General features: G+C 45.3%; 1 protein-coding gene across 8 annotated transcripts in view; it reads right to left on the bottom strand.

The window, feature by feature from the left end:
* The window catches only part of LOC140430308 (Fanconi anemia core complex-associated protein 24-like), a 400826-nt gene that overhangs the window by 158252 nt on the left and 216413 nt on the right, over window positions 1-26161 (bottom strand). For all 8 annotated transcript variants that reach the window (XM_072517750.1, XM_072517741.1, XM_072517747.1 and 5 more), the window contains 2 exons: window positions 10514-10973; window positions 6644-6743 (listed from right to left, as the gene is read on the bottom strand). In XM_072517750.1, the coding sequence (XP_072373851.1) occupies window positions 6644-6743; window positions 10514-10839 (426 nt within the window). In that variant the 5' untranslated portion in view covers window positions 10840-10973. The remainder of the gene's footprint in view (window positions 1-6643; window positions 6744-10513; window positions 10974-26161) is intronic.

Raw genomic sequence — 26161 nt, 5'->3', positions numbered from 1 at the left:
ATTCGGAACTCAGATCACTTCCAAAGAGTTCGGAACACCAAGGAGTTCGGAACGTAGTTCACTTCTATGGAGTTCGGAACAGAGCTCATCTCCAAGGAGTTGGAACACAGTTCACTTCCAAGGAATTCGGAACACAGCTCACTTCCAAGGAATTCGGAACACAGCTCACTTCCAAGGAATTCGGAACACAGCTCACTTCCAAGGAGTTCGGATCACAGCTCATCTCCAAGGAGTTCGGAACTCAGATCACTTCCAAAGAGTTCGGAACACCAAGGAGTTCGGAACGTAGTTCACTTCTATGGAGTTCGGAACAGAGCTCATCTCCAAGGAGTTGGAACACAGTTCACTTCCAAGGAATTCGGAACACAGCTCACTTCCAAGGAGTTGGAACACAGCTCATCTCCAAGGAGTTCGGAATTCAGCTCATCTCCAAGGAGTTCGGAACACTGCTCACTTCCAAGGAATTCGGAACACAGCTCATCTCCAAGGAGTTCGGAACACAGCTCACTTCCAAGGAATTCGGAACACAGCTCATCTCCAAGGAGTTCGGAACACAGCTCACTTCCAAGGAATTCGGAACACAGCTCATCTCCAAGGAATTCGGAACTCAGCTCACTTCCAAGGAATTCGGAACACAGCTCATCTCCAAGGAGTTCGGAACACAGCTCACTTCCAAGGAATTCGGAACACAGCTCACTTCCAAGGAGTTCGGATCACAGCTCATCTCCAAGGAGTTCGGAACTCAGATCACTTCCAAAGAGTTCGGAACACCAAGGAGTTCGGAACGTAGTTCACTTCTATGGAGTTCGGAACAGAGCTCATCTCCAAGGAGTTGGAACACAGTTCACTTCCAAGGAATTCGGAACACAGCTCACTTCCAAGGAATTCGGAACACAGCTCACTTCCAAGGAGTTGGAACACAGCTCATCTCCAAGGAGTTCGGAATTCAGCTCACTTCCAAGGAGTTCGGAACACAGCTCACTTCCAAGGAGTTCGAAACTCAGCTCACTTCCAAGGAATTCGGAACACAGCTCACTTCCAAGAAATTCGGAACACAGCTCACTTCCAAGGAGTTCGGATCACAGCTCATCTCCAAGGAGTTCGGAACTCAGATCACTTCCAAGAAATTCGGAACACAGCTCACTTCCAAGGAGTTCGGAACACAGCTCACTTCCAAAGAGTTCGGAACACCAAGGAGTTCGGAACGTAGCTCACTTCTAAGGAGTTCGGAACAGAGTTCATCTCCAAGGAGTTGGAACACAGCTCACTTCCAAGGAATTCGGAACACAGCTCACTTCCAAAGAATTCGGAACACAGCTCACTTCCAAGGAATTCGGAACACTGCTCACTTCCAAGGAATTCGGAACACAGCTCACTTCCAAGGAATTCGGAACACAGCTCACTTCCAAGGAGTTGGAACACAGCTCACTTCCAAGGAGTTGGAACACAGCTCATCTCCAATGAGTTCGGAACACAGCTCACTTCCAAGGAGTTCGGAACACAGCTCACTTCCAAGGAGTTCGGAACACAGCTCACTTCCAAGGAGTTGGAACACAGCTCATCTCCAATGAGTTCGGAACTCAGCTCACTTCCAAGGAGTTCGGAACACAGCTCACTTCCAAGGAGTTCGGAACTCAGCTCACTTCCAAGGAGTTGGAACTCAGCTCACTTCCAAGGAGTTCGGAACTCAGCTCACTTCCAAGGAGTTCGGAACACAGCTCACTTCCAAGGAGTTCGGAACACTGCTCACTTCCAAGGAGTTCGGAACACAGCTCACTTCCAAGGAGTTGGAACTCAGCTCACTTCCAAGGAGTTCGGAACTCAGCTCACTTCCAAGGAGTTGGAACTCAGCTCACTTCCAAGGAGTTCGGAACACAGCTCAGTTTCAAGGAGTTCGGAATTCAGCTCACTTCCAAGGAGTTCGGAACTCAGCTCACTTCCAAGGAGTTCGGAACTCAGCTCACTTCCAAGGAATTCGGAACACAGCTCACTTCCAAGGAGTTGGAACACAGCTCACTTCCAAGGAGTTCGGATCACAGCTCATCTCCAAGGAGTTCGGAACTCAGATCACTTCCAAAGAGTTCGGAACACCAAGGAGTTCGGAACGTAGTTCACTTCTATGGAGTTCGGAACAGAGCTCATCTCCAAGGAGTTGGAACACAGTTCACTTCCAAGGAATTCGGAACACAGCTCACTTCCAAGGAGTTGGAACACAGCTCATCTCCAAGGAGTTCGGAACACAGCTCACTTCCAAGGAGTTGGAACACAGCTCACTTCCAAGGAGTTGGAACTCAGCTCACTTCCAAGGAGTTCGGAACTCAGCTCACTTCCAAGGAGTTGGAACTCAGCTCACTTCCAAGGAATTCGGAACACTGCTCACTTCCAAGGAGTTCGGAACTCAGCTCACTTCCAAGGAGTTGGAACTCAGCTCACTTCCAAGGAGTTGGAACTCAGCTCACTTCCAAGGAGTTGGAACACAGCTCACTTCCAAGGAGTTCGGAATTCAGCTCATCTCCAAGGAATTCGGAACACTGCTCACTTCCAAGGAGTTCGGAACACAGCTCACTTCCAAGGAGTTCGGAACACAGCTCACTTCCAAGGAGTTCGTAACTCAGCTCACTTCCAAGGAGTTCGTAACTCAGCTCATCTCCAAGGAATTCGGAACACTGCTCACTTCCAAGGAGTTCGGAACACAGCTCACTTCCAAGGAGTTCGGAACTCAGCTCACTTCCAAGGAGTTCGGAACACAGCTCACTTCCAAGGAGTTCGGAACACAGCTCACTTCCAAGGAGTTCGGAACTCAGCTCACTTCTAAGGAGTTCGGAACTCAGCTCACTTCCAAGGAGTTCGGAACTCAGCTCACTTCCAAGGAGTTCGGAACTCAGCTCACTTCCAAGGAGTTCGGAACTCAGCTCACTTCCAAGGAGTTCGGAACTCAGCTCATCTCCAAGGAGTTCAGAACACAGCTCACTTCCAAGGAGTTCGGAACTCAGCTCACTTCCAAGGAGTTCGGAACACAGCTCACTTCCAAGGAGTTCGGAACTCAGCTCATCTCCAAGGAGTTCAGAACACAGCTCACTTCCAAGGAGTTCGGAACTCAGCTCACTTCCAAGGAGTTCGGAACTCAGCTCATCTCCAAGGAGTTGGAACACAGCTCACTTCCAAGGAGTTCGGAACTCAGCTCACTTCCAAGGAGTTCGGAACACAGCTCACTTCCAAGGAGTTCGGAACTCAGCTCATCTCCAAGGAGTCCAGAACATAGCTCACTTCCAAGGAGTTCGGAACTCAGCTCACTTCTAAGGAGTTCGGAACTCAGCTCATTTCCAAGGAGTTCGGAACTCAGCTCACTTCCAAGGAGTTGGAACACAGCTCACTTCCAAGGAGTTCGGAACTCAGCTCACTTCCAAGGAGTTCGGAACTCAGCTCACTTCGATGGAGTTCGGAACTCAGCTCACTTCCAAGGAGTTGGAACACTGCTCACTTCCAAGGAGTTCGGAACACAGTTCACTTCCAAGGAGTTGGAACACAGCTCACTTCCAAGGAGTTCGGAACACAGCTCACTTCCAAGGAGTTCGGAACACAGCTCACTTCCAAAAGAGTTCGGAACTCAGCTCACTTCCAAGGAATTCGGAACTTAGATCACTTCCAAGGAGTTCGGAACTCAGCTCACTTCCAAGGAGTTGGAACACAGCTCACTTCCAAGGAGTTGGAACACTGCTCACTTCCAAGGAGATCGGAACATAGCTCACTTCCAAGCAGTTCGGAACTCAGCTCACTTCCAAGGAGTTCGTAACTCAGCTCACTTCCAAGGAATTCGGAACACAGCTCACTTCCAAGGAGTTTGGAACTCAGCTCACTTCCAAGGAGTTCGGGACACAGCTCACTTTCAAGGAGTTCGGAACTCAGCTCACTTCCAAGGAATTCGGAACACTGCTCACTTCCAAGGAGTTGGAACACAGCTCACTTCCAAGGAGTTCGGAACTCAGCTCACTTCCAAGGAGTTCGGAACTCAGCTCACTTCCAAGGAATTCGGAACACTGCTCACTTCCAAGGAATTCGGAACACTGCTCACTTCCAAGGAGTTGGAACACAGCTCACTTCCAAGGAGTTGGAACACAGCTCACTTCCAAGGAATTCGGAACACAGCTCACTTCCAAGGAGTTCGGAACACAGCTCACTTCCAAGGAATTCGGAACACTGCTCACTTCCAAGGAATTCGGAACACTGCTCACTTCCAAGGAATTCGGAACACTGCTCACTTCCAAGGAGTTGGAACACAGCTCACTTCCAAGGAATTCGGAACACTGCTCACTTCCAAGGAGTTGGAACACAGCTCACTTCCAAGGAGTTGGAACACAGCTCACTTCCAAGGAATTCGGAACACAGCTCACTTCCAAGGAGTTCGGAGCACAGCTCACTTCCAAGGAGTTCGGAACACCAACGAGTTCAGAACGTAGCTCACTTCTAAGGAGTTCGGAACACAGCTCACTTCTAAGGAGTTCGGAACTCAGATCACTTCCAAAGAGTTCGGAACACCAACGAGTTCGGAACACAGCTCCCTTCTAAGGAGTTCGGAACAGAGCTCATCTCCAAGGAGTTCAGAACACAGCTCACTTCCAAGGAATTCGGAACTCAGCTCACTTCCAAGGAGTTCGGAACACAGCTCATCTCCAAGGAGTTGGAACACAGCTCACTTCCAAGGAATTGGAACACAGCTCACTTCCAAGGAGTTCGGAACACAGCTCCCTTCTAAGGAGTTCGGAACAGAGCTCATCTCCAAGGAGTTCAGAACACAGCTCACTTCCAAGGAATTGGAACACAGCTCACTTCCAAGGAGTTGGAACACAGCTCCCTTCTAAGGAGTTCGGAACAGAGCTCACTTCCAAGGAATTCGGAACACAGCTCACTTCCAAGGAATTGGAACACAGCTCACTTCCAAGGAGTTCGGAATTCAGCTCATCTCGATTTCGGCGGGAGAACAGCTGGTACTTGGAACTATGATATACAGCTCACTTCCAAGTAGTTTGGAACTCAGCTCACCTCCAAGGAGTTCGGAACTCAGCACATCTCCAAGGAGTTCGGAACATAGCTCACGTCCAAGGAGTTTGAAGGCTACTTAAAGTCGGCTCCGTATCACCTTCAACAGATGGATTGGTGAGCAATTTGTACAGTAATTTAAACCTCAATCAAGGCATCAAAGGATCAAGGTACATTGTCAAGACAAATAAATAACATCTTGATGTCATACTGAAACCCTGCACCAACATGACACAGTGTTCACCAGCAATGCTGCTTTTCAAAAGGGAGCCAAGAATAAAGATACTTCCGGGTACAACCTATGTTTGAGGGCAAATGGCCATTTCTTGGTCCAAGCCTGTGTTCAGTGACCATGTACCATTAGATTCAGAATATGCCAGCAGCCCCGCTGATAACTTAGTCCCAACTATTCCATCAGGAGGTTATCCTGAATACTCAAACATCAGTGCAGGATGGTCTGTGTACAGTGGTTAGCACTGTTACTCACAGCTCCCCCAGGGACCCAGTTTTGATTCCGACCATGGGTGACTGCCTGTGTGGAGTTTTCAGTGCAGGTGCAGCTTGAGTACATTGGCCAATGCCCCTCAGGGTCCAACGTTAGGTGGGTTACGGGGATAGGGCGGGGGCCTAGGTGTAGTGTTCTTGGAGGGGTTGGTGCAAACTTGATGGGCCGAATGGCCTCCTTCTGCACTGTAGGGATTCTATGATTCTGTGGGGATTCTATGAAAAGATTTACTAACTTTGGAGGCAGTTCAGAGAATGGTACTAGGTTGATCCCGGGTGTGGAGGGGATTTTCTTTTGAGGAGAGGTTGTTTTTTTTATTTGTTGATGTGATGTGGGAGTCGCTGGCTGGGTCAGCATTTATTGCCCATCTCGGAGAGCATTTAACAGTCAACCACATTGCTGTGGGTCTGGAGTCACGTGTAGGCCAGACCGGGTAAGGACGGCACATTTCCTTCCCTAAAGGAGATAGCAGATGGATATATATATCAAGCGACAATCGTTTCATGGTCATCATTAGACTTTTAATTCAAATTTTATCATCTGCCATGGTGGGATTGGAACCCGGATTATTACCCCGGGTCTCTGGATTACTATTCCAGCGATATTACCAGTACGCCACTGTCTCCCCTACGTTGAGTAGATTGGGTCTGTACTCATTGGAGTTTAGAAGAATGAGAGGTGACCTTATTGAGACATATCGGATTCTCGGGGGGTTTGACAGGGTCGATGCTGAGAGGTTGTTTCCCCTTGTGGGAGAGTCTGGGACCAGAGGGCAGAATCTCAGAGTGAGGGCTCACCCATTTCAGACAGAGATGAGGAGGAATTTCTCCTTTCAGAGGGGAGTGAATCTGTGGATTTCTTTCCTGCAGAGAGCTGTATATGTTGGGTTGTGAAGTATGTTCAAGGCTGAGACAGACTGATTTTTAAGGGTTCTGGGGATAAGGCGGGAAAAGTGGAGTTGAGAATCATCAAATTAGATCAGTCACAATCTCATTGAATGGCTGAGCAGATTCGATGGGCCGACTGGCCTATTTCTGCTCCTATGACTTCTGGTTTTATCACTGCCTGTAACTTCACATGCTGCACTCCCCTTGTTCATACCTGGGCACTGACGTATTTTGCAAACCATTCTCTGCCCTGGTTGTTTTCATCAGAACACAGCTCTCCAAAACGGCCTTTCTCTTCCTGGCCAATTTCTTCCCTACAACATGAGAATAAAAGACAGATTTAGGAAATGTTTTCATCCAGATTGAGGCAATTCCCCTGCCCCTGCTCCTTCATCACGTGCCTCTCAGCCCATTCTCCTCCACCTCATCCTCTTTCACACTCTCCTGTTTCTTGTTGGAAACTCAATGGACACCATCATAAGGTCAGAAGTGGGGATGTTTGCGATGACTGCACAATGTTCAGCACCATTCGCAACTCCTCAGATAATGAAGCAGTCCCTGTCCAAATGCAGCAAGACCTGGACAATATCCAGGCTCGGGGCTGACAAGTGACAACTTATATTCGTGCCACACGAGTGCCAGACAATGACCATCTCCTACAAGCGAGGATCTAACCACCGCCCCTTGACATTCAATGGCGTTACCGTCGCTGAATCCCCCACCATCAGCATCCTGGGGGTTACCATTGATCTGAAACTGAACTGGACCCAGTCACATTAATACTGTGGCTACCAGGGCCGGTCAAAGGCTCAGAATCCTACGGTGAGTAACTCACCTCCTGACCCCCCCCAAAGCCTGTCCACCATCTACAAGACACAAGTCAGGAATGTGACAACAACATCTCAACACCATCCAGGACAAAGCAGCCGCTTGATTGCTCCCCTTCCACAACATTCAAACCCTCCACCACCGACGCACAGTGGCAGCCGTGTGTACCATCTACAAGATGCACTGCAGGGACTCAGCAAGGCTCCTTAGACAGCACCTTCCAAACCCATAACTACTACCATCTCGAAAGACAAGGGCAGAAACACATGGTAATTCCACCATCATCTCAAGGGCAATTAGGGATGGGCAGGTTGGTCAACGATATACAGGGTCCTTCAGCTTCCATTTGAAACAAATTCATTTTCCCTCAGTATTGGGGTAACTAGCAAGCAGCAGATCCCAAAGCATCTTTCCAAAGTCTAGCACCCACCGACCACATCCCATCCCACCCCATCCCCTCCTTAAATTAGCACTAGCAGCCATTAACAGATCGAGTCTAACAGCACATTACAGGATGTCGCGTCGCTGGTTACTCGAGCATTTATTACCCATTCCTATTGCTCTCAATATGGTGAAAGTGGGGAGCTGCCTTCTTCAACTGCTGCAGTCCCCGAGATGCTGAACTGTGCTATCCGGAAAGGAGTTCCAGGGATTTCCCCAGCGACAGTGAAGGAACGGCCGATATATTTCCAAGTCAGGTTGGTGAGAGACTGGGAGGGGAACCTCCAGGTGGTGGGGTTCCCAGGTATCTGCTGCTCTTGTCCTTCGAGATGGTAGTGCCTATGGGTGTGGAAGATGCTGCCTAAGGAACCTTGTTGAGTTCCTGTAGATGCTACACACAGTAGCTGCTGTTCATCAATGGTGCAGGGATTGAATGTTTGTGAATGAGATCCCAATCAATCGGGCTACTTTGTCCTGGACAATGTGCAGCTTTGAGTATTGTTGGAGCTGCACTCCCTCACACTCCTGACTTGTGCCTTTTAGTTGGTGGACAGGCTTTGGGGAGTCAGGTGGTGAGTTACTTGCTGCAGGATTCTTAGACTTTGACCTTCTCTTGTAGCCACGGTATTTATGTGGCTAGCCCGGGTTGGCGGGGGGGGGGGGGGGGGGGGGGTTTAGTTCAGTTGGCTGGACAGCTGGTTTGTGATGCAGAGCGAGGCCAACAGCGCAGGTTCAGCAGCACGGTGGCTCAGTGGGTTAACACTGCTGCCTCACGGTGCCGAGGTCCCAGGTTCGATCCCGGCTCTGGGTCACTGTCCGTGTGGAGTTTGCACATTCTCCCTGTGTCTGCGTGGGTTTCGCCCCCACAACCCAATGATGTGCAGGGTAGGTGGGCTGAACACACTAAATTGCCCCTTAATTGGAAAAAAATGAATTGGATGCTCTAAATTTACTTTAAAAACAGCGCGGGTTCAATCCCCTGTACGGCTGGCGTTATTCATGAAGGCCACGCCTTCTCAACCGTGCCCTTCGCCTGAGGTGTCGCGATCCTCAGGTTAAATCACCACCAGTCAACACGGTAGCAGTGATTAGCACTGTTGCTTCACAGCTCCAGGGTCCCAGGTTCGATTCCCCGCTGGGTCACTGTTTGTGCGGAGTCTGCATGTTCTCCCCGTGTCTACGTGGGTTTCCTCCGGGTGCTCCAGTTTCCTCCCACAGTCCAAAGATGTGCAGGTTAGGTAATTTGGACCTTCTGAATTCTCCCTCTGTGTACCCGAACAGGCGCCGGGATGTGGCAACTAGGGGATTTTCAGAGTAACGTTAATGTAAACCTACTTGTGACAATAATAAAAATTATTATTCCTCAAAGGGGAAAGCAGCCTCTGGTCGTATGGGACTATGGCGACTTTACTTACTCGGACTAGTCCAATTCAGTTTTTGGTCAATGGTAACTCCCAGGATGTTGATGTGTGGGATTATTACTTTTTGCAAAAGAAGCTGAGTGACATTAAAGATTGCTAAATCCCCAAAGCCAGGTGACTTCCACCCCAAGCTTTTAAACAGATACTCAAATATACTCTTCCCAAGTTATTCCTTCAGAAACCATTCCTTTAGATTGAACATGTCCAATATTTAAAAAGTGCAAATGAGAAAGCCGGAAGTGACAGAGCAGCTATCGAACGGATGCTGTGTGGAAATTACTGGGCTCTATAATTAAGGATGGAGTGACTAAACACTTTGAAAATTTACAACTGATCAGAAAAAAGCAGCCCTGCAAAAGGGCGAAGATCAAAAAAGGATATCATTGGCTCCGAATCATTTGGAATTTACAGCATCTTCTTTAAAGTAAGGCAATGAATGGATGTTGATGGGAAACTAACGATCAGACACTGTCCCAGGTACAGTCAATAGAAATGAATTACCTTTAGTCAGAGCCTTCATAGAATTAAAGCAAAATAACCAATTATTCAGGGAATAGGAGGGATATAATAAACAGACACAGCTCAGCACTCCATCCCTGACCAATCCACACTCCTGGATTCATCAAAAACACCTGGGACAAATTGACCTGTGGTTGCTCTAAACTAACATCAACTCGGAAATCTACGGAGCTTAAACATTGTTACTGATATTTACATTTTTAATTATTTTTTTTCAAAAGAATTTAGAGTACCCAATTATTTTTTTACAATTAATGTAGCGTGGCCAATCCACCCACCCTGCACATCTTTGGGCTGTGGGGGTGAGACCCACACAGACACGGGGAGAATGTGCAAACTCCACACGGACAGTGTCCCAGAGCCGGGATCCAACCTGGGACCTCGGCGCCGTGAGTTCATTTTTAATTCTAATCTTGCTGAGTTTTCCTGGTATCTTCTCTCATCCTCTGTTCAAGGTGTTGACTCTTGCTGGGCTTTCCTTCATTGGGCACCAGTAGTTCATTCAGTGACCATCCTCATTGTGTGAACCTGAACAATGAGCATCAGTAAACTATCGGATCACGTGTACACAGCCAGCAACATTGAACTGGCAGCTTTTTGTGTTTTTATACCAGGGACACGGTCTGATTTCTCTTCTGACTCCAGCACTGCTAACAGCAACCTGGCTGGGATCAGCAGTCTTTACAGACCGAATCAAACCTGGGATGGTCAGTGCTGGTTGCCAAGTTTCAGTGACACTGAGCTGTCGGAGGAGATAGATTACATTTTTAAATTATGATTGGAGTGAGTCTTTGAATTATTCAAACTGCAGCGACTGCATTGGAACAAAGAACATTTCCTACTCGGCCAAACTTAACTCTCATTCTACTGCTTACCTCCCACTGAAGACTTTCTCAACATATCGCCTCATGAATTCTCTGCATTCCAACACGGCTTCATCGTCCAACACCGAGTCAACACTCTGACGTGAAGAAAAGGACTCATTCGATGAAGCCCTCCTAGAATTGTCCCAAGTAGTGTTTGTGAGTGAATCCTCCAGACCATTGTCGCTGTCAGCAGAGTTGGTGTCATCACTCTCCATCTGGCCCATCCTGTCGCTCTGCCCACTGCCAATGTCTTTGGTCAAACAAAGTGACTCATCCTTGATCGCATCAGAATCAAGTCCTTTAAGATTCCCATGGGAAAAATCCTGGCTGCCCATTCTGGCTGAGAGGGAACAGCAGAGGCAGGCTTTTTCGGATATTGGTTCAGATAGTCTGCGATTTCACCCAACAGCCCAGACCCTCACTGTACACCAGTTCTGGCTCCATGATCAGCCCTGAAGCATGCGGAGACCTGCAGTTAAACAAAACATATAAAGTAAAACAGTTAGTACCAGAGATAATAATAAGTCTTTATTGTCACAAGTAGGCTTACATTAACACTGCAATGAAGTTACTGTGAAAAGCCCCTAGTCGCCACAATCCGGTGCCTGTTCGGGTACACAGGGAGAATTCAGAATGTCCAATCCACCTAACAGCACGTCTTTCAGGACTTGTGGGAGGAAACCGGAGCACCCGGAGGAAACCCACGCAGACACGGGGAGAACGTGCAGACTCCGCACAGACAGTGACCCAGCGGGGAATCGAACCTGGGACCCTGGAGCTGTGAAGCAACAGTGCTAATCACTGCTACCGTGTTGACTGGTGGTGATTTAACCTGAGGATCGTGAGGGGGTTATAAAGCAGAGGGGGTTCAGCGAGGGGGTTATAAAGCAGAGGGGGTTCAGCGAGGGGGTTATAAAGCAGAGGGGGTTCAGCGAGGGGGTTATAAAGCAGAGGGGGTTCAGCGAGGGGGTTATAAAGCAGAGGGGGTTCAGCGAGGGGGTTATAAAGCAGAGGGGGTTCAGCGAGGGCGGCCAATTGCTTTGCAGCCTGTGAACAGTCAAAGTTGTGATCAGAAAGAAAATTCAAAGTATGTCACAAGTGGGAAATTGTGAATTGATTGCCTAATGAATATTGCAGCTTAGGGACTGATTCTAAACACTGTCAAATTAACAGTTATAAATAATATTAATTAGCAGTGATAAATAACAAGTGATCGGTTGGTGAGTATCCTCCTCGCATATTACTATCCCAACAATCTTCGTATTGTCATGGGAGTATCCCTTTAAGAAATGTTCTGTATTACCACATGGCTTCAGTGATGTCACTGAGTGGGTGGAGCTGGGCTGTGGCTCTGAGTTTTACTTTCTGTTTACACAGTTGGAAGCTGGATTCCGACAAAGAAGGCTTCTCCTCCCTCTCTCTCTCTCTCTCTTCATGTTAAAAGGTGCCCAGATCACTTGATAATTTAAAAATGATAACTGTTTTCTGGAAGGAATTCAAACCTACTGTTTTAATAAAAGGTTTTTGTTTGATTTATTGGATGTTGTTATCAAATCAAACAGTTGAAAGGGAAGTTATTAAGGGTTTTATATATATATGTGGAGATGCCGGCGTTGGACTGGGGTGAGCACAGTAAGAAGTTTTACAACACCAGGTTAAAGTCATTCACCTGAGGAAGGAGCAGCGCTCCGAAAGCTAGTGATTCGAAACAAACCTGTTGGACTTTAACCTGGTGTTGTAAGACTTCTTACTTTATATATATATATATATATATATAGAGAGAGAGAGAGAGAGAGAGAGAGAACTGTAGCTGTGTGGGGTATTAATGTTTATAGTTGATAAAAATGCTTACTGTGTGTGTTTATAGAAATGTTAACTGAATTTGTAGAATAAGCTTTGTTTTTGATTAAAAGCGATTAAGACCTCTGTTGACTAACACCGGAAAGGCAGATCCTTGTGCTCATCGTAACCAAAATCAATAAAACAGTTGTGGGTCAGGTGAACTCCATGATATACTTTGGAGTTCTCTAAACCCTGGCCCATAACAGTGCCATGAGCAAATGTAGCAACCATGCCTTCGGCCCCATCATCCAAGTCATTTAGCACAGTAGCCCAGTGGTCAGCACTGTCGCTTCACAGCTCCAGGGTCCCAGGTTCGATTCCCAGCTTGGGTCACTGTCTGTGCGGAGTCTGCACGTTCTCCCCGTGACTGCGTGGGTTGCCTCCGGGTGCTCCGGTTTCCTCCCACAAGTCCTGAAATACGTGCTGTTAGGTGAATTGGACATTCTGAATTCTCCCTCTGTGTACCCGAACAGGCGGCGGAGTGTGGCGACTAGGGGATTTTCACAGTAACTTCATTGCAATGTTAATGTCAGCCTACTTGTGATACTAATAAATTATAAAGATTACTATTATTAAATGCAAATTTAAAATCACTGTGATAACTTGCCAGGTTTTGGTTGGCATGGCACGTATCACATCAGAACAGTCAAAGTTGTGGACACTCTGGATTAACGCAGGGTCAATTCCAGCCCCACTGACCTGGAGTCGCAACACAAGTCAATTCATCAATAATGGTCTTCTCAGTAGATTCATTCATTCTCCATCACCAACAGTCTGCCCTGGTCCACTCACATTGATGCAACAGTCAAGAAAGCCCAACAACGTCTCTACTTCCTACGGAAGCTAAAGAAATTCGGCATGTCTGCATCGACTCTCACAAACTTCTACAGATGTGCCAAAGAGAGCATCCTATCCGGCTGCATCACAGCCTGGCATGGCAACTGCTCGGCCCAAGATCACAAGAAACTGCAGAGTGTGGTGAACTCAGCCCAACGCATCACACAAGCTTGCCACCCTCACATTGATTTTGTCTACACCTCCCGCTGCCTCAGAAAGGCAGACATCATTGTCAGGGACCCCTTCCACCCAGGCATTGCCTTCTTCCAGACCCTTCCATCAGGCAGAAGGTACAGAAGTCTGGAGACTCGCACATCCAGACATAGGACCAACTTCTTCACCACAGCTACAAGACTCCTCAACAACTCCCCCTCGGACTGACCTGTTCCCTGTAAGAACACTATTCACGACACCCTATGCTGCCCTTGCTCATGTATTTGCTTTGTTTGGCCCCTTGTTCCGCACTGTAACCAATCGCTGTTTGTCAATGTACCATTTGTTAATGTTCTCTGTCGATTATTCTTGTGTCTACTATGTACGTACTGAATACGTTCCCTCGGCCGCAGAAAAATACTTTTCACTGCACTTCGGTACATGTGACAATAAATCAAATCAAATCAAAAATCAAATTCAGGTGCTCTGCAGGTTCAGAAATACAGCACCCACAGGCTTTCGGAGAGGGAGTAGCAGGACCTGGTCTTTGTGTTGTCAGGATCAAACTGAAACTCTTTGGGACTCTGAAAATCATTCCACTGGGATAGGATCCACCCGTTACCAGCCAGAGTACGGCCTTTTGGGCACATTCATTGATCACTAACCAATCAATCAAACCGTGGCCCACCCCAACTCTCTCTATGGTGCCAACAAGTCTGGAGACTCCTGTTCAAACCAGCAGGAACTAGTATTCTCTCCTGTAACTTCTGACTGCTGCTGCTTAACTTAAAGGTACATGTCCATTAATCATCCATGGATCAAAAATAATAACGGCAAATAACAGGGAAATAAGGGAATCATAGAATTTACAGTGCAGAAGGAGGTCATTCAGCCCATTGAGTCTGCACCGGCCCTTGGAAAGAGCACCCTACCCAAGCCCCACATCTCCACCCACATCCCTTTATCCCCGTAACCCAATAGTGTCCTTTTTGGACACTAAGGGCAATTTAGCATGGCACAATCCACCTAACCTGCACATCTTTGGACTGTGGGGAGGAAACAGAGCACCCGGAGGAAACCCACGCAGACACGGGGAGAACGTGCAGACTCCGCACAGACAGTTACCCAAGCCGGGAATCGAACCCTGGGACCTTGGAGCTGTGAAGCCACTGTGCTAACCACTATGCTACCGTGCCGCCCACACTGAATAAACAGGAAGGACCCTTCATATCTCCTTCCTTAACAGAATGAAACTTCAGCGTAAAGATGTTTGATTCTGAGTGTAAGCAAGGCATAAATCATAACCACATATCCATCCACTCCTTCGCCATGATGTAAGTTTGCTTCGCAGTCTCTATGAGGAAGCCCATGACAAAGCATCGCCACCACATTATCTTTCCGGGTATGTGCACTATTTTAACATTCAACTGTTGCAATAATAAACTCCAATGAAATAACCTTGCGTTCCGAGTTTTAAACTTTATCAACGCAAGTGGATTATGGTCTGTTTAAACTAAGCTTGGCTTATTGTCATGTCGGACATATACTTCAAAGTGCTGAAGGACTAGTAGCAATGCTAAAGTCTTTCTTTTCAATGCTGAATACTTTCTTTGGCACGGACTTAGTTTTTCCAAAAATACCCCACTGACCTCTCTATTCCTGCCTTGTCGTCTTGTAAGTAGTGCTTCCCCAATCCCCAGGTCACTGGTATCTGTGGCCATTTTAAGTAATCTGAAAACGTCAGAGGCTGCTAGCACCAGTTTGTCCACTAACACGGCCTTCAATCTCTGAAACCCTACTTGGCATTCTGGGAACAGCAACATTTTCGCCCGTTTCTGTAATATCTCCCAACATGCACTGTATGTCAGTCTCTAACTGAGCCAGTCTACATGGTTAATATCTCCCAACATGCACTGTATTTCAGTCTCTAACTGAGCCAGTCTACATGGTTAATATCTCCCAACATGCACTGTATGTCAGTCTCTAACTGAGCCAGTCTACATGGTTAATACTCTCCCAACATGCACTGTATGTCAGTCTCTAACTGAGCCAGTCTACATGGTTAATATCTCCCAACAGGCACTGTATTTCAGTCTCTAACTGAGCCAGTCTACATGGTTATTATCTCCAACATGCACTGTATGTCAGTCTCTAACTGAGCCAGTCTACATGGTTAATATCTCCCAACATGCACTGTATTTCAGTCTCTAACTGAGCCGGTCTACATGGTTAATATCTCCCAACATGCACTGTATGTCAGTCTCTAACTGAGCCAGTCTACATGGTTAATATCTCCCAACATGCACTGTATGTCAGTCTCTAACTGAGCCAGTCTACATGGTTAATATCTCCCAACATGCACTGTATCGTCAGTCTCTAACTGAGCCAGTCTACATGGTTAATATCTCCCAACATGCACTGTATTTCAGTCTCTAACTGAGCCAGTCTACATGGTTAATATCCCCAACATGCACTGTATTTCAGTCTCTAACTGAGCCAGTCTACATGGTTAATATCTCCCAACATGCACTCTATTTCAGTCTCTAACTGAGGCCAGTCTACATGGTAATATCTCCCAACATGCACTGTATTTCAGTCTCTAACTGAGCCAGTCTACATGGTTAATATCCCCCAACATGCACTGTATTTCAGTCTCTAACTGAGCCAGTCTACATGGTTAATATCTCCCAACATGCACTGTATGTCAGTCTCTAACTGAGCCAGTCTACATGGTTAATATCTCCCAACATGCACTGTATGTCAGTCTCTAACTGAGCCAGTCTACATGGTTAATATCTCCCAACATGCACTGTATTTCAGTCTCTAACTGAGCCAGTCTACATGGTTAATATCCCCCAACATGCACTGTATTTCAGTCTCTAACTGAGCCAGTCTACATGTTAATATCTCCCAACATGCACTGTATTTCAGTCTCTAACTGAGCCAGTCTACATGGTTAATATCCCCAACATGCACTGTATTTCAGTCTCTAACTGAGCCAGTCTACATGGTTAATATCCCCCAACATGCACTGTATTTCAGTCTCTAACTGAGCCAGTCTACATGGTTAATATCTCCCAACATGCACTGTATTTCAGTCTCTAACTGAGCCAGTCTACATGGTTAATATCTCCCAACATGCACTGTATGTCAGTCTCTAACTGAGCCAGTCTACATGGTTAATATCGCCCAACATGCACTGTATTTCAGTCTCTAACTGAGCCAGTCTACATGGTTAATATCGCCCAACATGCACTGTATTTCAGTCTCTAACTGAGCCAGTCTCATGGTTAATATCTCCCAACATGCACTGTATTCAGTCTCTACTGGCAGTCTACATGGTTAATATCTCCCAACATGCACTGTATTTCAGTCTCTAACTGAGCCAGTCTACATGGTTAATATCTCCCAACATGCACTGTATGTCAGTCTCTAACTGAGCCAGTCTACATGGTTAATATCTCCCAACATGCACTGTATTTCAGTCTCTAACTGAGCCAGTCTACATGGTTAATATCGCCCAACATGCACTGTATGTCAGTCTCTAACTGAGCCAGTCTACATGGTTAATATCTCCCAACATGCACTGTATTTCAGTCTCTAACTGAGCCAGTCTACATGGTTAATATCTCCCAACATGCACTGTATGTCAGTCTCTAACTGAGCCAGTCTACATGGTTAATATCTCCCAACATGCACTGTATTTCAGTCTCTAACCTGAGCCAGTCTACATGGTTAATATCCCCAACATGCACTGTATTTCAGTCTCTAACTGAGCAGTCTACATGGTTAATATCTCCCAACATGCACTGTATTTCAGTCTCTAACTGAGCCAAGTCTACATGGTTAATATCTCCCAACATGCACTGTATTTCAGTCTCTAACTGAGCCAGTCTACATGGTTAATATCTCCAACATGCACTGTATTTCAGTCTCTAACTGAGCCAGTCTACATGGTTAATATCTCCCAACATGCACTGTATTTCAGTCTCTAACTGAGCCAGTCTACATGGTTAATATCTCCCAACATGCACTGTATTTCAGTCTCTAACTGAGCCAGTCTACATGGTTAATATCTCCCAACATGCACTGTATGTCAGTCTCTAACTGAGCCAGTCTACATGGTTAATATCTCCCAACATGCACTGTATTTCAGTCTCTAACTGAGCCAGTCTACATGGTTAATATCTCCCAACATGCACTGTATTTCAGTCTCTAACTGAGCCAGTCTACATGGTTAATATCTCCCAACATGCACTGTATGTCAGTCTCTAACTGAGCCAGTCTACATGGTTAATATCTCCCAACATGCACTGTATTTCAGTCTCTAACTGAGCCAGTCTACATGGTTAATATCTCCCAACATGCACTGTATTTCAGTCTCTAACTGAGCAGTCTACATGGTTAATATCTCCCAACATGCACTGTATTTCAGTCTCTAACTGAGCAGTCTACATGGTAATATCTCCCAACATGCACTGTATTTCAGTCTCTAACTGAGCCAGTCTACATGGTTAATATCTCCCAACATGCACTGTATTTCAGTCTCTACTGAGCCAGTCTACATGGTTAATATCTCCCAACATGCACTGTATGTCAGTCTCTAACTGAGCCAGTCTACATGGTTAATATCTCCCAACATGCACTGTATTTCAGTCTCTAACTGAGCCAGTCTACATGGTTAATATCCCCCAACATGCACTGTATGTCAGTCTCTAACTGAGCCAGTCTAAATGGTTAATATCTCCCAACATGCACTGTATTTCAGTCTCTAACTGAGCCAGTCTACATGGTTAATATCCCCCAACATGCACTGTATTTCAGTCTCTAACTGAGCCAGTCTACATGGTTAATATCCCCAACATGCACTGTATGTCAGGTCTCTAACTGAGCCAGTCTACATGGTTAATATCTCCCCAACATGCACTGTATTTCAGTCTCTAACTGAGCCAGTCTACATGGTTAATATCTCCCAACATGCACTGTATGTCAGTCTCTAACTGAGCAGTCTACATGGTTAATATCTCCCAACATGCACTGTATTTCAGTCTCTAACTGAGCCAGTCTACATGGTTAATATCCCCCAACATGCACTGTATGTCAGTCTCTAACTGAGCCAGTCTACATGGTTAATATCTCCCAACATGCACTGTATGTCAGTCTCTAACTGAGCCAGTCTACATGGTTAATACTCCCAACATGCACTGTATGTCAGTCTCTAACTGAGCCAGTCTACATGGTTAATATCTCCCAACATGCACTGTATGTCAGTCTCTAACTGAGCCAGTCTACATGGTTAATATCTCCCCAACATGCACTGTATTTCAGTCTCTAACTGAGCCAGTCGACATGGTTAATATCTTCCCAACATGCACTGTATGTCAGTCTCTAACTGAGCCAGTCTACATGGTTAATATCCCCAACATGCACTGTATGTCAGTCTCTAACTGAGTCAGTCTACATGGTTAATATCGCCCAACATGCACTGTATTTCAGTCTCTAACTGAGCCAGTCTACATGGTTAATATCTCCCCAACATGCACTGTATGTCAGTCTCTAACTGAGCCCAGTCTACATGGTTAATATCTCCCAACATGCACTGTATGTCAGTCTCTAACTGAGCCAGTCTACATGGTTAATATCTCCCAACATGCACTGTATGTCAGTCTCTAACTGAGCCAGTCTACATGGTTAATATCTCCCAACATGCACTGTATGTCAGTCTCTAACTGAGCCAGTCTACATGGTTAATATCTCCCAACATGCACTGTATTTCAGTCTCTAACTGAGCCAGTCTACATGGTTAATATCTCCCAACATGCACTGTATGTCAGTCTCTAACTGAGCCAGTCTACATGGTTAATATCTCCCAACATGCACTGTATTTCAGTCTCTAACTGAGCCAGTCTACATGGTTAATATCGCCCAACATGCACTGTATGTCAGTCTCTAACTGAGCCAGTCTACATGGTTAATATCGCCAACATGCACTGTATGTCAGTCTCTAACTGAGCCAGTCTACATGGTTAATATCGCCCAACATGCACTGTATTTCAGTCTCTAACTGAGCCAGTCTACATGGTTAATATCGCCCAACATGCACTGTATGTCAGTCTCTAACTGAGCCAGTCTACATGGTTAATATCTCCCAACATGCACTGTATTTCAGTCTCTAACTGAGCCAGTCTACATGGTTAATATCTCCCAACATGCACTGTATTTCAGTCTCTAACTGAGCAGTCTACATGGTTAATATCTCCCAACATGCACTGTATGTCAGTCTCTAACTGAGCCAGTCTACATGGTTAATATCTCCCAACATGCACTGTATGTCAGTCTCTAACTGAGCCAGTCTACATGGTTAATATCGCCCAACATGCACAGTATTTCAGTCTCTAACTGAGCCAGTCTACATGGTTAATATCGCCCAACATGCACTGTATGTCAGTCTCTAACTGAGCCAGTCTACATGGTTAATATCGCCCAACATGCACTGTATTTCAGTCTCTAACTGAGCCAGTCTACATGGTTAATATCGCCCAACATGCACTGTATGTCAGTCTCTAACTGAGCCAGTCTACATGGTTAATATCTCCCAACATGCACTGTATTTCAGTCTCTAACTGAGCCAGTCTACATGGTTAATATCGCCCAACATGCACTGTATGTCAGTCTCTAACTGAGCCAGTCTACATGTTTAATATTCTCCCAACATGCACTGTATTTCAGTCTCTAACTGAGCCAGTCTACATGGTTAATATCTCCCAACATGCACTGTATGTCAGTCTCTAACTGAGCCAGTCTACATGGTTAATATCTCCCAACATGCACTGTATGTCAGTCTCTAACTGAGCCAGTCTACATGGTTAATATCGCCCCAACATGCACTGTATTTCAGTCTCTAACTGAGCCAGTCTACATGGTTAATATCGCCCAACATGCACTGTATTTCAGTCTCTAACTGAGCCAGTCTACATGGTTAATATCTCCCGACATGCACTGTATTTCAGTCTCTAACTGAGCCAGTCTACATGGTTAATATCTCCCAACATGCACTGTATTTCAGTCTCTAACTGAGCCAGTCTACATGGTTAATATCTCCCAACATGCACTGTATTTCAGTCTCTAACTGAGCCAGTCTACATGGTTAATATCTCCCAACATGCACTGTATTTCAGTCTCTAACTGAGCCAGTCTACATGGTTAATATCTCCCAACATGCACTGTATTTCAGTCTCTAACTGAGCCAGTCTACATGGTTAATATCTCCCAACATGCACTGTATTTCAGTCTCTAACTGAGCCAGTCTACATGGTTAATATCTCCCAACATGCACTGTATGTCAGTCTCTAACTGAGCCAGTCTACATGGTTAATATCTCCCAACATGCACTGTATTTCAGTCTCTAACTGAGCCAGTCTACATGGTTAATATCTCCCAACATGCACTGTATTTCAGTCTCTAACTGAGCCAGTCTACATGGTTAATATCTCCCAACATGCACTGTATGTCAGTCTCTAACTGAGCCAGTCTACATGGTTAATATCTCCCAACATGCACTGTATTTCAGTCTCTAACTGAGCCAGTCTACATGGTTAATATCTCCCAACATGCACTGTATTTCAGTCTCTAACTGAGCCAGTCTACATGGTTAATATCTCCCAACATGCACTGTATTTCAGTCTCTAACTGAGCCAGTCTACATGGTTAATATCTCCCAACATGCACTGTATTTCAGTCTCTAACTGAGCCAGTCTACATGGTTAATATCTCCCAACATGCACTGTATTTCAGTCTCTAACTGAGCCAGTCTACATGGTTAATATCTCCCAACATGCACTGTATGTCAGTCTCTAACTGAGCCAGTCTACATGGTTAATATCTCCCAACATGCACTGTATTTCAGTCTCTAACTGAGCCAGTCTACATGGTTAATATCCCCCAACATGCACTGTATGTCAGTCTCTAACTGAGCCAGTCTAAATGGTTAATATCTCCCAACATGCACTGTATTTCAGTCTCTAACTGAGCCAGTCTACATGGTTAATATCCCCAACATGCACTGTATTTCAGTCTCTAACTGAGCAGTCTACATGGTTAATATCCCCCAACATGCACTGTATGTCAGTCTCTAACTGAGCCAGTCTACATGGTTAATATCTCCCAACATGCACTGTATTTCAGTCTCTAACTGAGCCAGTCTACATGGTTAATATCTCCCAACATGCACTGTATGTCAGTCTCTAACTGAGCCAGTCTACATGGTTAATATCTCCCAACATGCACTGTATTTCAGTCTCTAACTGAGCCAGTCTACATGGTTAATATCCCCAACATGCACTGTATTTCAGTCTCTAACTGAGCCAGTCTACATGGTTAATATCTCCCAACATGCACTGTATGTCAGTCTCTAACTGAGCCAGTCTACATGGTTAATATCCCCCAACATGCACTGTATGTCAGTCTCTAACTGAGCCAGTCTACATGGTTAATATCTCCCAACATGCACTGTATGTCAGTCTCTAACTGAGCCAGTCTACATGGTTAATATCTCCCAAAATGCACTGTATTTCAGTCTCTAACTGAGCCAGTCTACATGGTTAATATCTCCCAACATGCACTGTATGTCAGTCTCTAACTGAGCCAGTCTACATGGTTAATATCCCCCAACATGCACTGTATGTCAGTCTCTAACTGAGTCAGTCTACATGGTTAATATCGCCCAACATGCACTGTATTTCAGTCTCTAACTGAGCCAGTCTACATGGTTAATATCTCCCAACATGCACTGTATGTCAGTCTCTAACTGAGCCAGTCTACATGGTTAATATCTCCCAACATGCACTGTATTTCAGTCTCTAACTGAGCCAGTCTACATGGTTAATATCTCCCAACATGCACTGTATGTCAGTCTCTAACTGAGCCAGTCTACATGGTTAATATCTCCCAACATGCACTGTATTTCAGTCTCTAACTGAGCCAGTCTACATGGTTAATATCTCCCAACATGCACTGTATTTCAGTCTCTAACTGAGCCAGTCTACGTGGTTAATATCTCCCAACATGCACTGTATGTCAGTCTCTAACTGAGCCAGTCTACATGGTTAATATCGCCCAACATGCACTGTATTTCAGTCTCTAACTGAGCCAGTCTACATGGTTAATATCGCCCAACATGCACTGTATGTCAGTCTCTAACTGAGCCAGTCTACATGGTTAATATCGCCCAACATGCACTGTATGTCAGTCTCTAACTGAGCCAGTCTACATGGTTAATATCGCCCAACATGCACTGTATTTCAGTCTCTAACTGAGCAGTCTACATGGTTAATATCGCCCAACATGCACTGTATTTCAGTCTCTAACTGAGCCAGTCTACATGGTTAATATCTCCCAACATGCACTGTATTTCAGTCTCTAACTGAGCCAGTCTACATGGTTAATATCTCCCAACATGCACTGTATTTCAGTCTCTAACTGAGCCAGTCTACATGGTTAATATCTCCCAACATGCACTGTATGTCAGTCTCTAACTGAGCCAGTCTACATGGTTAATATCTCCCAACATGCACTGTATGTCAGCTCTCTACCTGAGCCAGTCTACATGGTTAATATCGCCCAACATGCACAGTATTTCAGTCTCTAACTGAGCCAGTCTACATGGTTAATATCGCCCAACATGCACTGTATGTCAGTCTCTAACTGAGCCAGTCTACATGGTTAATATCGCCCAACATGCACTGTATTTCAGTCTCTAACTGAGCCAGTCTACATGGTTAATATCGCCCAACATGCACTGTATGTCAGTCTCTAACTGAGCCAGTCTACATGGTTAATATCTCCCAACATGCACTGTATTTCAGTCTCTAACTGAGCCAGTCTACATGGTTAATATCGCCCAACATGCACTGTATGTCAGTCTCTAACTGAGCCAGTCTACATGGTTAATATCTCCCAACATGCACTGTATTTCAGTCTCTAACTGAGCCAGTCTACATGGTTAATATCTCCCAACATGCACTGTATGTCAGTCTCTAACTGAGCCAGTCTACATGGTTAATATCTCCCAACATGCACTGTATGTCAGTCTCTACTGAGCCAGTCTACATGGTTAATATCGCCCAACATGCACTGTATTTCAGTCTCTAACTGAGCCAGTCTACATGGTTAATATCGCCCAACATGCACCTGTATTTCAGTCTCTAACTGAGCCAGTCTACATGGTTAATATCTCCCGACATGCACTGTATTTCAGTCTCTAACTGAGCCAGTCTACATGGTTAATATCTCCCAACATGCACTGTATGTCAGTCTCTAACTGAGCCAGTCTACATGGTTAATATCTCCCGACATGCACTGTATTTCAGTCTCTAACTGAGCCAGTCTACATGGTTAATATCTCCCAACATGCACTGTATGTCAGTCTCTAACTGAGCCAGTCTACATGGTTAATATCTCCCAACATGCACTGTATGTTCAGTCTCTAACTGAGCCAGTCTACATGGTTAATATCTCCCAACATGCACTGTATTTCAGTCTCTAACTGAGCCAGTCTACATGGTTAATATCGCCCAACATGCACTGTATTTCAGTCTCTAACTGAGCCAGTCTACATGGTTAATATCTCCCAACATGCACTGTATTTCAGTCTCTAACTGAGCCAGTCTACATGGTTAATATCGCCCAACATGCACTGTATTTCAGTCTCTAACTGAGCCAGGCTACATGGTTAATATCTCCCAACATGCACTGTATGTCAGTCTCTAACTGAGCCAGTCTACATGGTAATATCTCCCAACATGCACTGTATGTCAGTCTCCAACTGAGCAGTCTACATGGTTAATATCTTCCCAACATGCACTGTATGTCAGTCTCTAACTGAGCCAGTCTACATGGTTAATATCTCCCAACATGCACTGTATGTCAGTCTCTAACTGAGCCAGTCTACATGGTTAATATCTCCCAACATGCACTGTATGTCAGTCTCTAACTGAGCCAGTCTACATGGTTAATATCTCCCAACATGCACTGTATTTCAGTCTCTAACTGAGCCAGTCTACATGGTTAATATCTCCCAACATGCACTGTATGTCAGTCTCTAACTGAGCCAGTCTACATGGTTAATATCTCCCAACATGCACTGTATTTCAGTCTCTAACTGAGCCAGTCTACATGGTTAATATCTCCCAACATGCACTGTATTTCAGTCTCTAACTGAGCCAGTCTACATGGTTAATATCTCCCAACATGCACTGTATTTCAGTCTCTAACTGAGCCAGTCTACATGGTTAATATCTCCCAACATGCACTGTATTTCAGTCTCTAACTGAGCCAGTCTACATGGTTAATGTCTCCCAACATGCACTGTATTTCAGTCTCTAACTGAGCCAGTCTACATGGTTAATATCTCCCAACATGCACTGTATTTCAGTCACTAACTGAGCAGTCTACATGGTTAATATCTCCCAACATGCACTGTATTTCAGTCTCTAACTGAGCCAGTCTACATGGTTAATATCTCCCAACATGCACTGTATGTCAGTCTCTAACTGAGCCAGTCTACATGGTTAATATCTCCCAACATGCACTGTATGTCAGTCTCTAACTGAGCCAGTCTACATGGTTAATATCTCCCAACATGCACTGTATGTCAGTCTCTAACTGAGCCAGTCTACATGGTTAATATCGCCCAACATGCACTGTATTTCAGTCTCTAACTGAGCCAGTCTACATGGTTAATATCCTCCCAACATGCACTGTATTTCAGTCTCTAACTGAGCCAGTCTACATGGTTAATATCTCCCAACATGCACTGTATGTCAGTCTCTAACTGAGCCAGTCTACATGGTTAATATCTCCCAACATGCACTGTATGTCAGTCTCTAACTGAGCCAGTCTACATGGTTAATATCTCCCAACATGCACTGTATTTCAGTCTCTAACTGAGCCAGTCTACATGGTTAATATCGCCCAACATGCGCTGTATTTCAGTCTCTAACTGAGCCAGTCTACATGGTTAATATCTCCCAACATGCACTGTATTTCAGTCTCTAACTGAGTCAGTCTACATGGTTAATATCTCCCAACATGCACTGTATTTCAGTCTCTAGCTGAGCCAGTCTACATGGTTAATATCTCCCAACATGCGCTGTATGTCAGTCTCTAACTGAGCCAGTCTACATGGTTAATATCTCCCAACATGCACTGTATTTCAGTCTCTAACTGAGCCAGTCTACATGGTTAATATCTCCCAACATGCACTGTATTTCAGTCTCTAACTGAGCCAGTCTACATGGTTAATATCTCCCAACATGCACTGTATTTCAGTCTCTAACTGAGCCCGTCTACATGGTTAATATCTCCCAACATGCACTGTATGTCAGTCTCTAACTGAGCCAGTCTACATGGTTAATATCGCCCAACATGCACTGTATGTCAGTCTCTAACTGAGCCAGTCTACATGGTTAATATCTCCCAACATGCACTGTATTTCAGTCTCTAACTGAGCCAGTCTACATGGTTAATATCTCCCAACATGCACTGTATGTCAGTCTCTAACTGAGCCAGTCTACATGGTTAATATCTCCCAACATGCACTGTATGTCAGTCTCTAACTGAGCCAGTCTACATGGTTAATATCTCCCAACATGCACTGTATTTCAGTCTCTAACTGAGCCAGTCTACATGGTTAATATCTCCCAACATGCACTGTATTTCAGTCTCTAACTGAGCCAGTCTACATGGTTAATATCTACCAACATGCACTGTATTTCAGTCTCTAACTGAGCCAGTCTACATGGTTAATATCGCCCAACATGCACTGTA

The sequence above is a fragment of the Scyliorhinus torazame genome, chromosome 10 (assembly GCF_047496885.1).
Source record: "Scyliorhinus torazame isolate Kashiwa2021f chromosome 10, sScyTor2.1, whole genome shotgun sequence".
NCBI lineage: Eukaryota > Metazoa > Chordata > Chondrichthyes > Carcharhiniformes > Scyliorhinidae > Scyliorhinus > Scyliorhinus torazame.
This window is presented reverse-complemented; position numbering and strand designations above follow the sequence as displayed.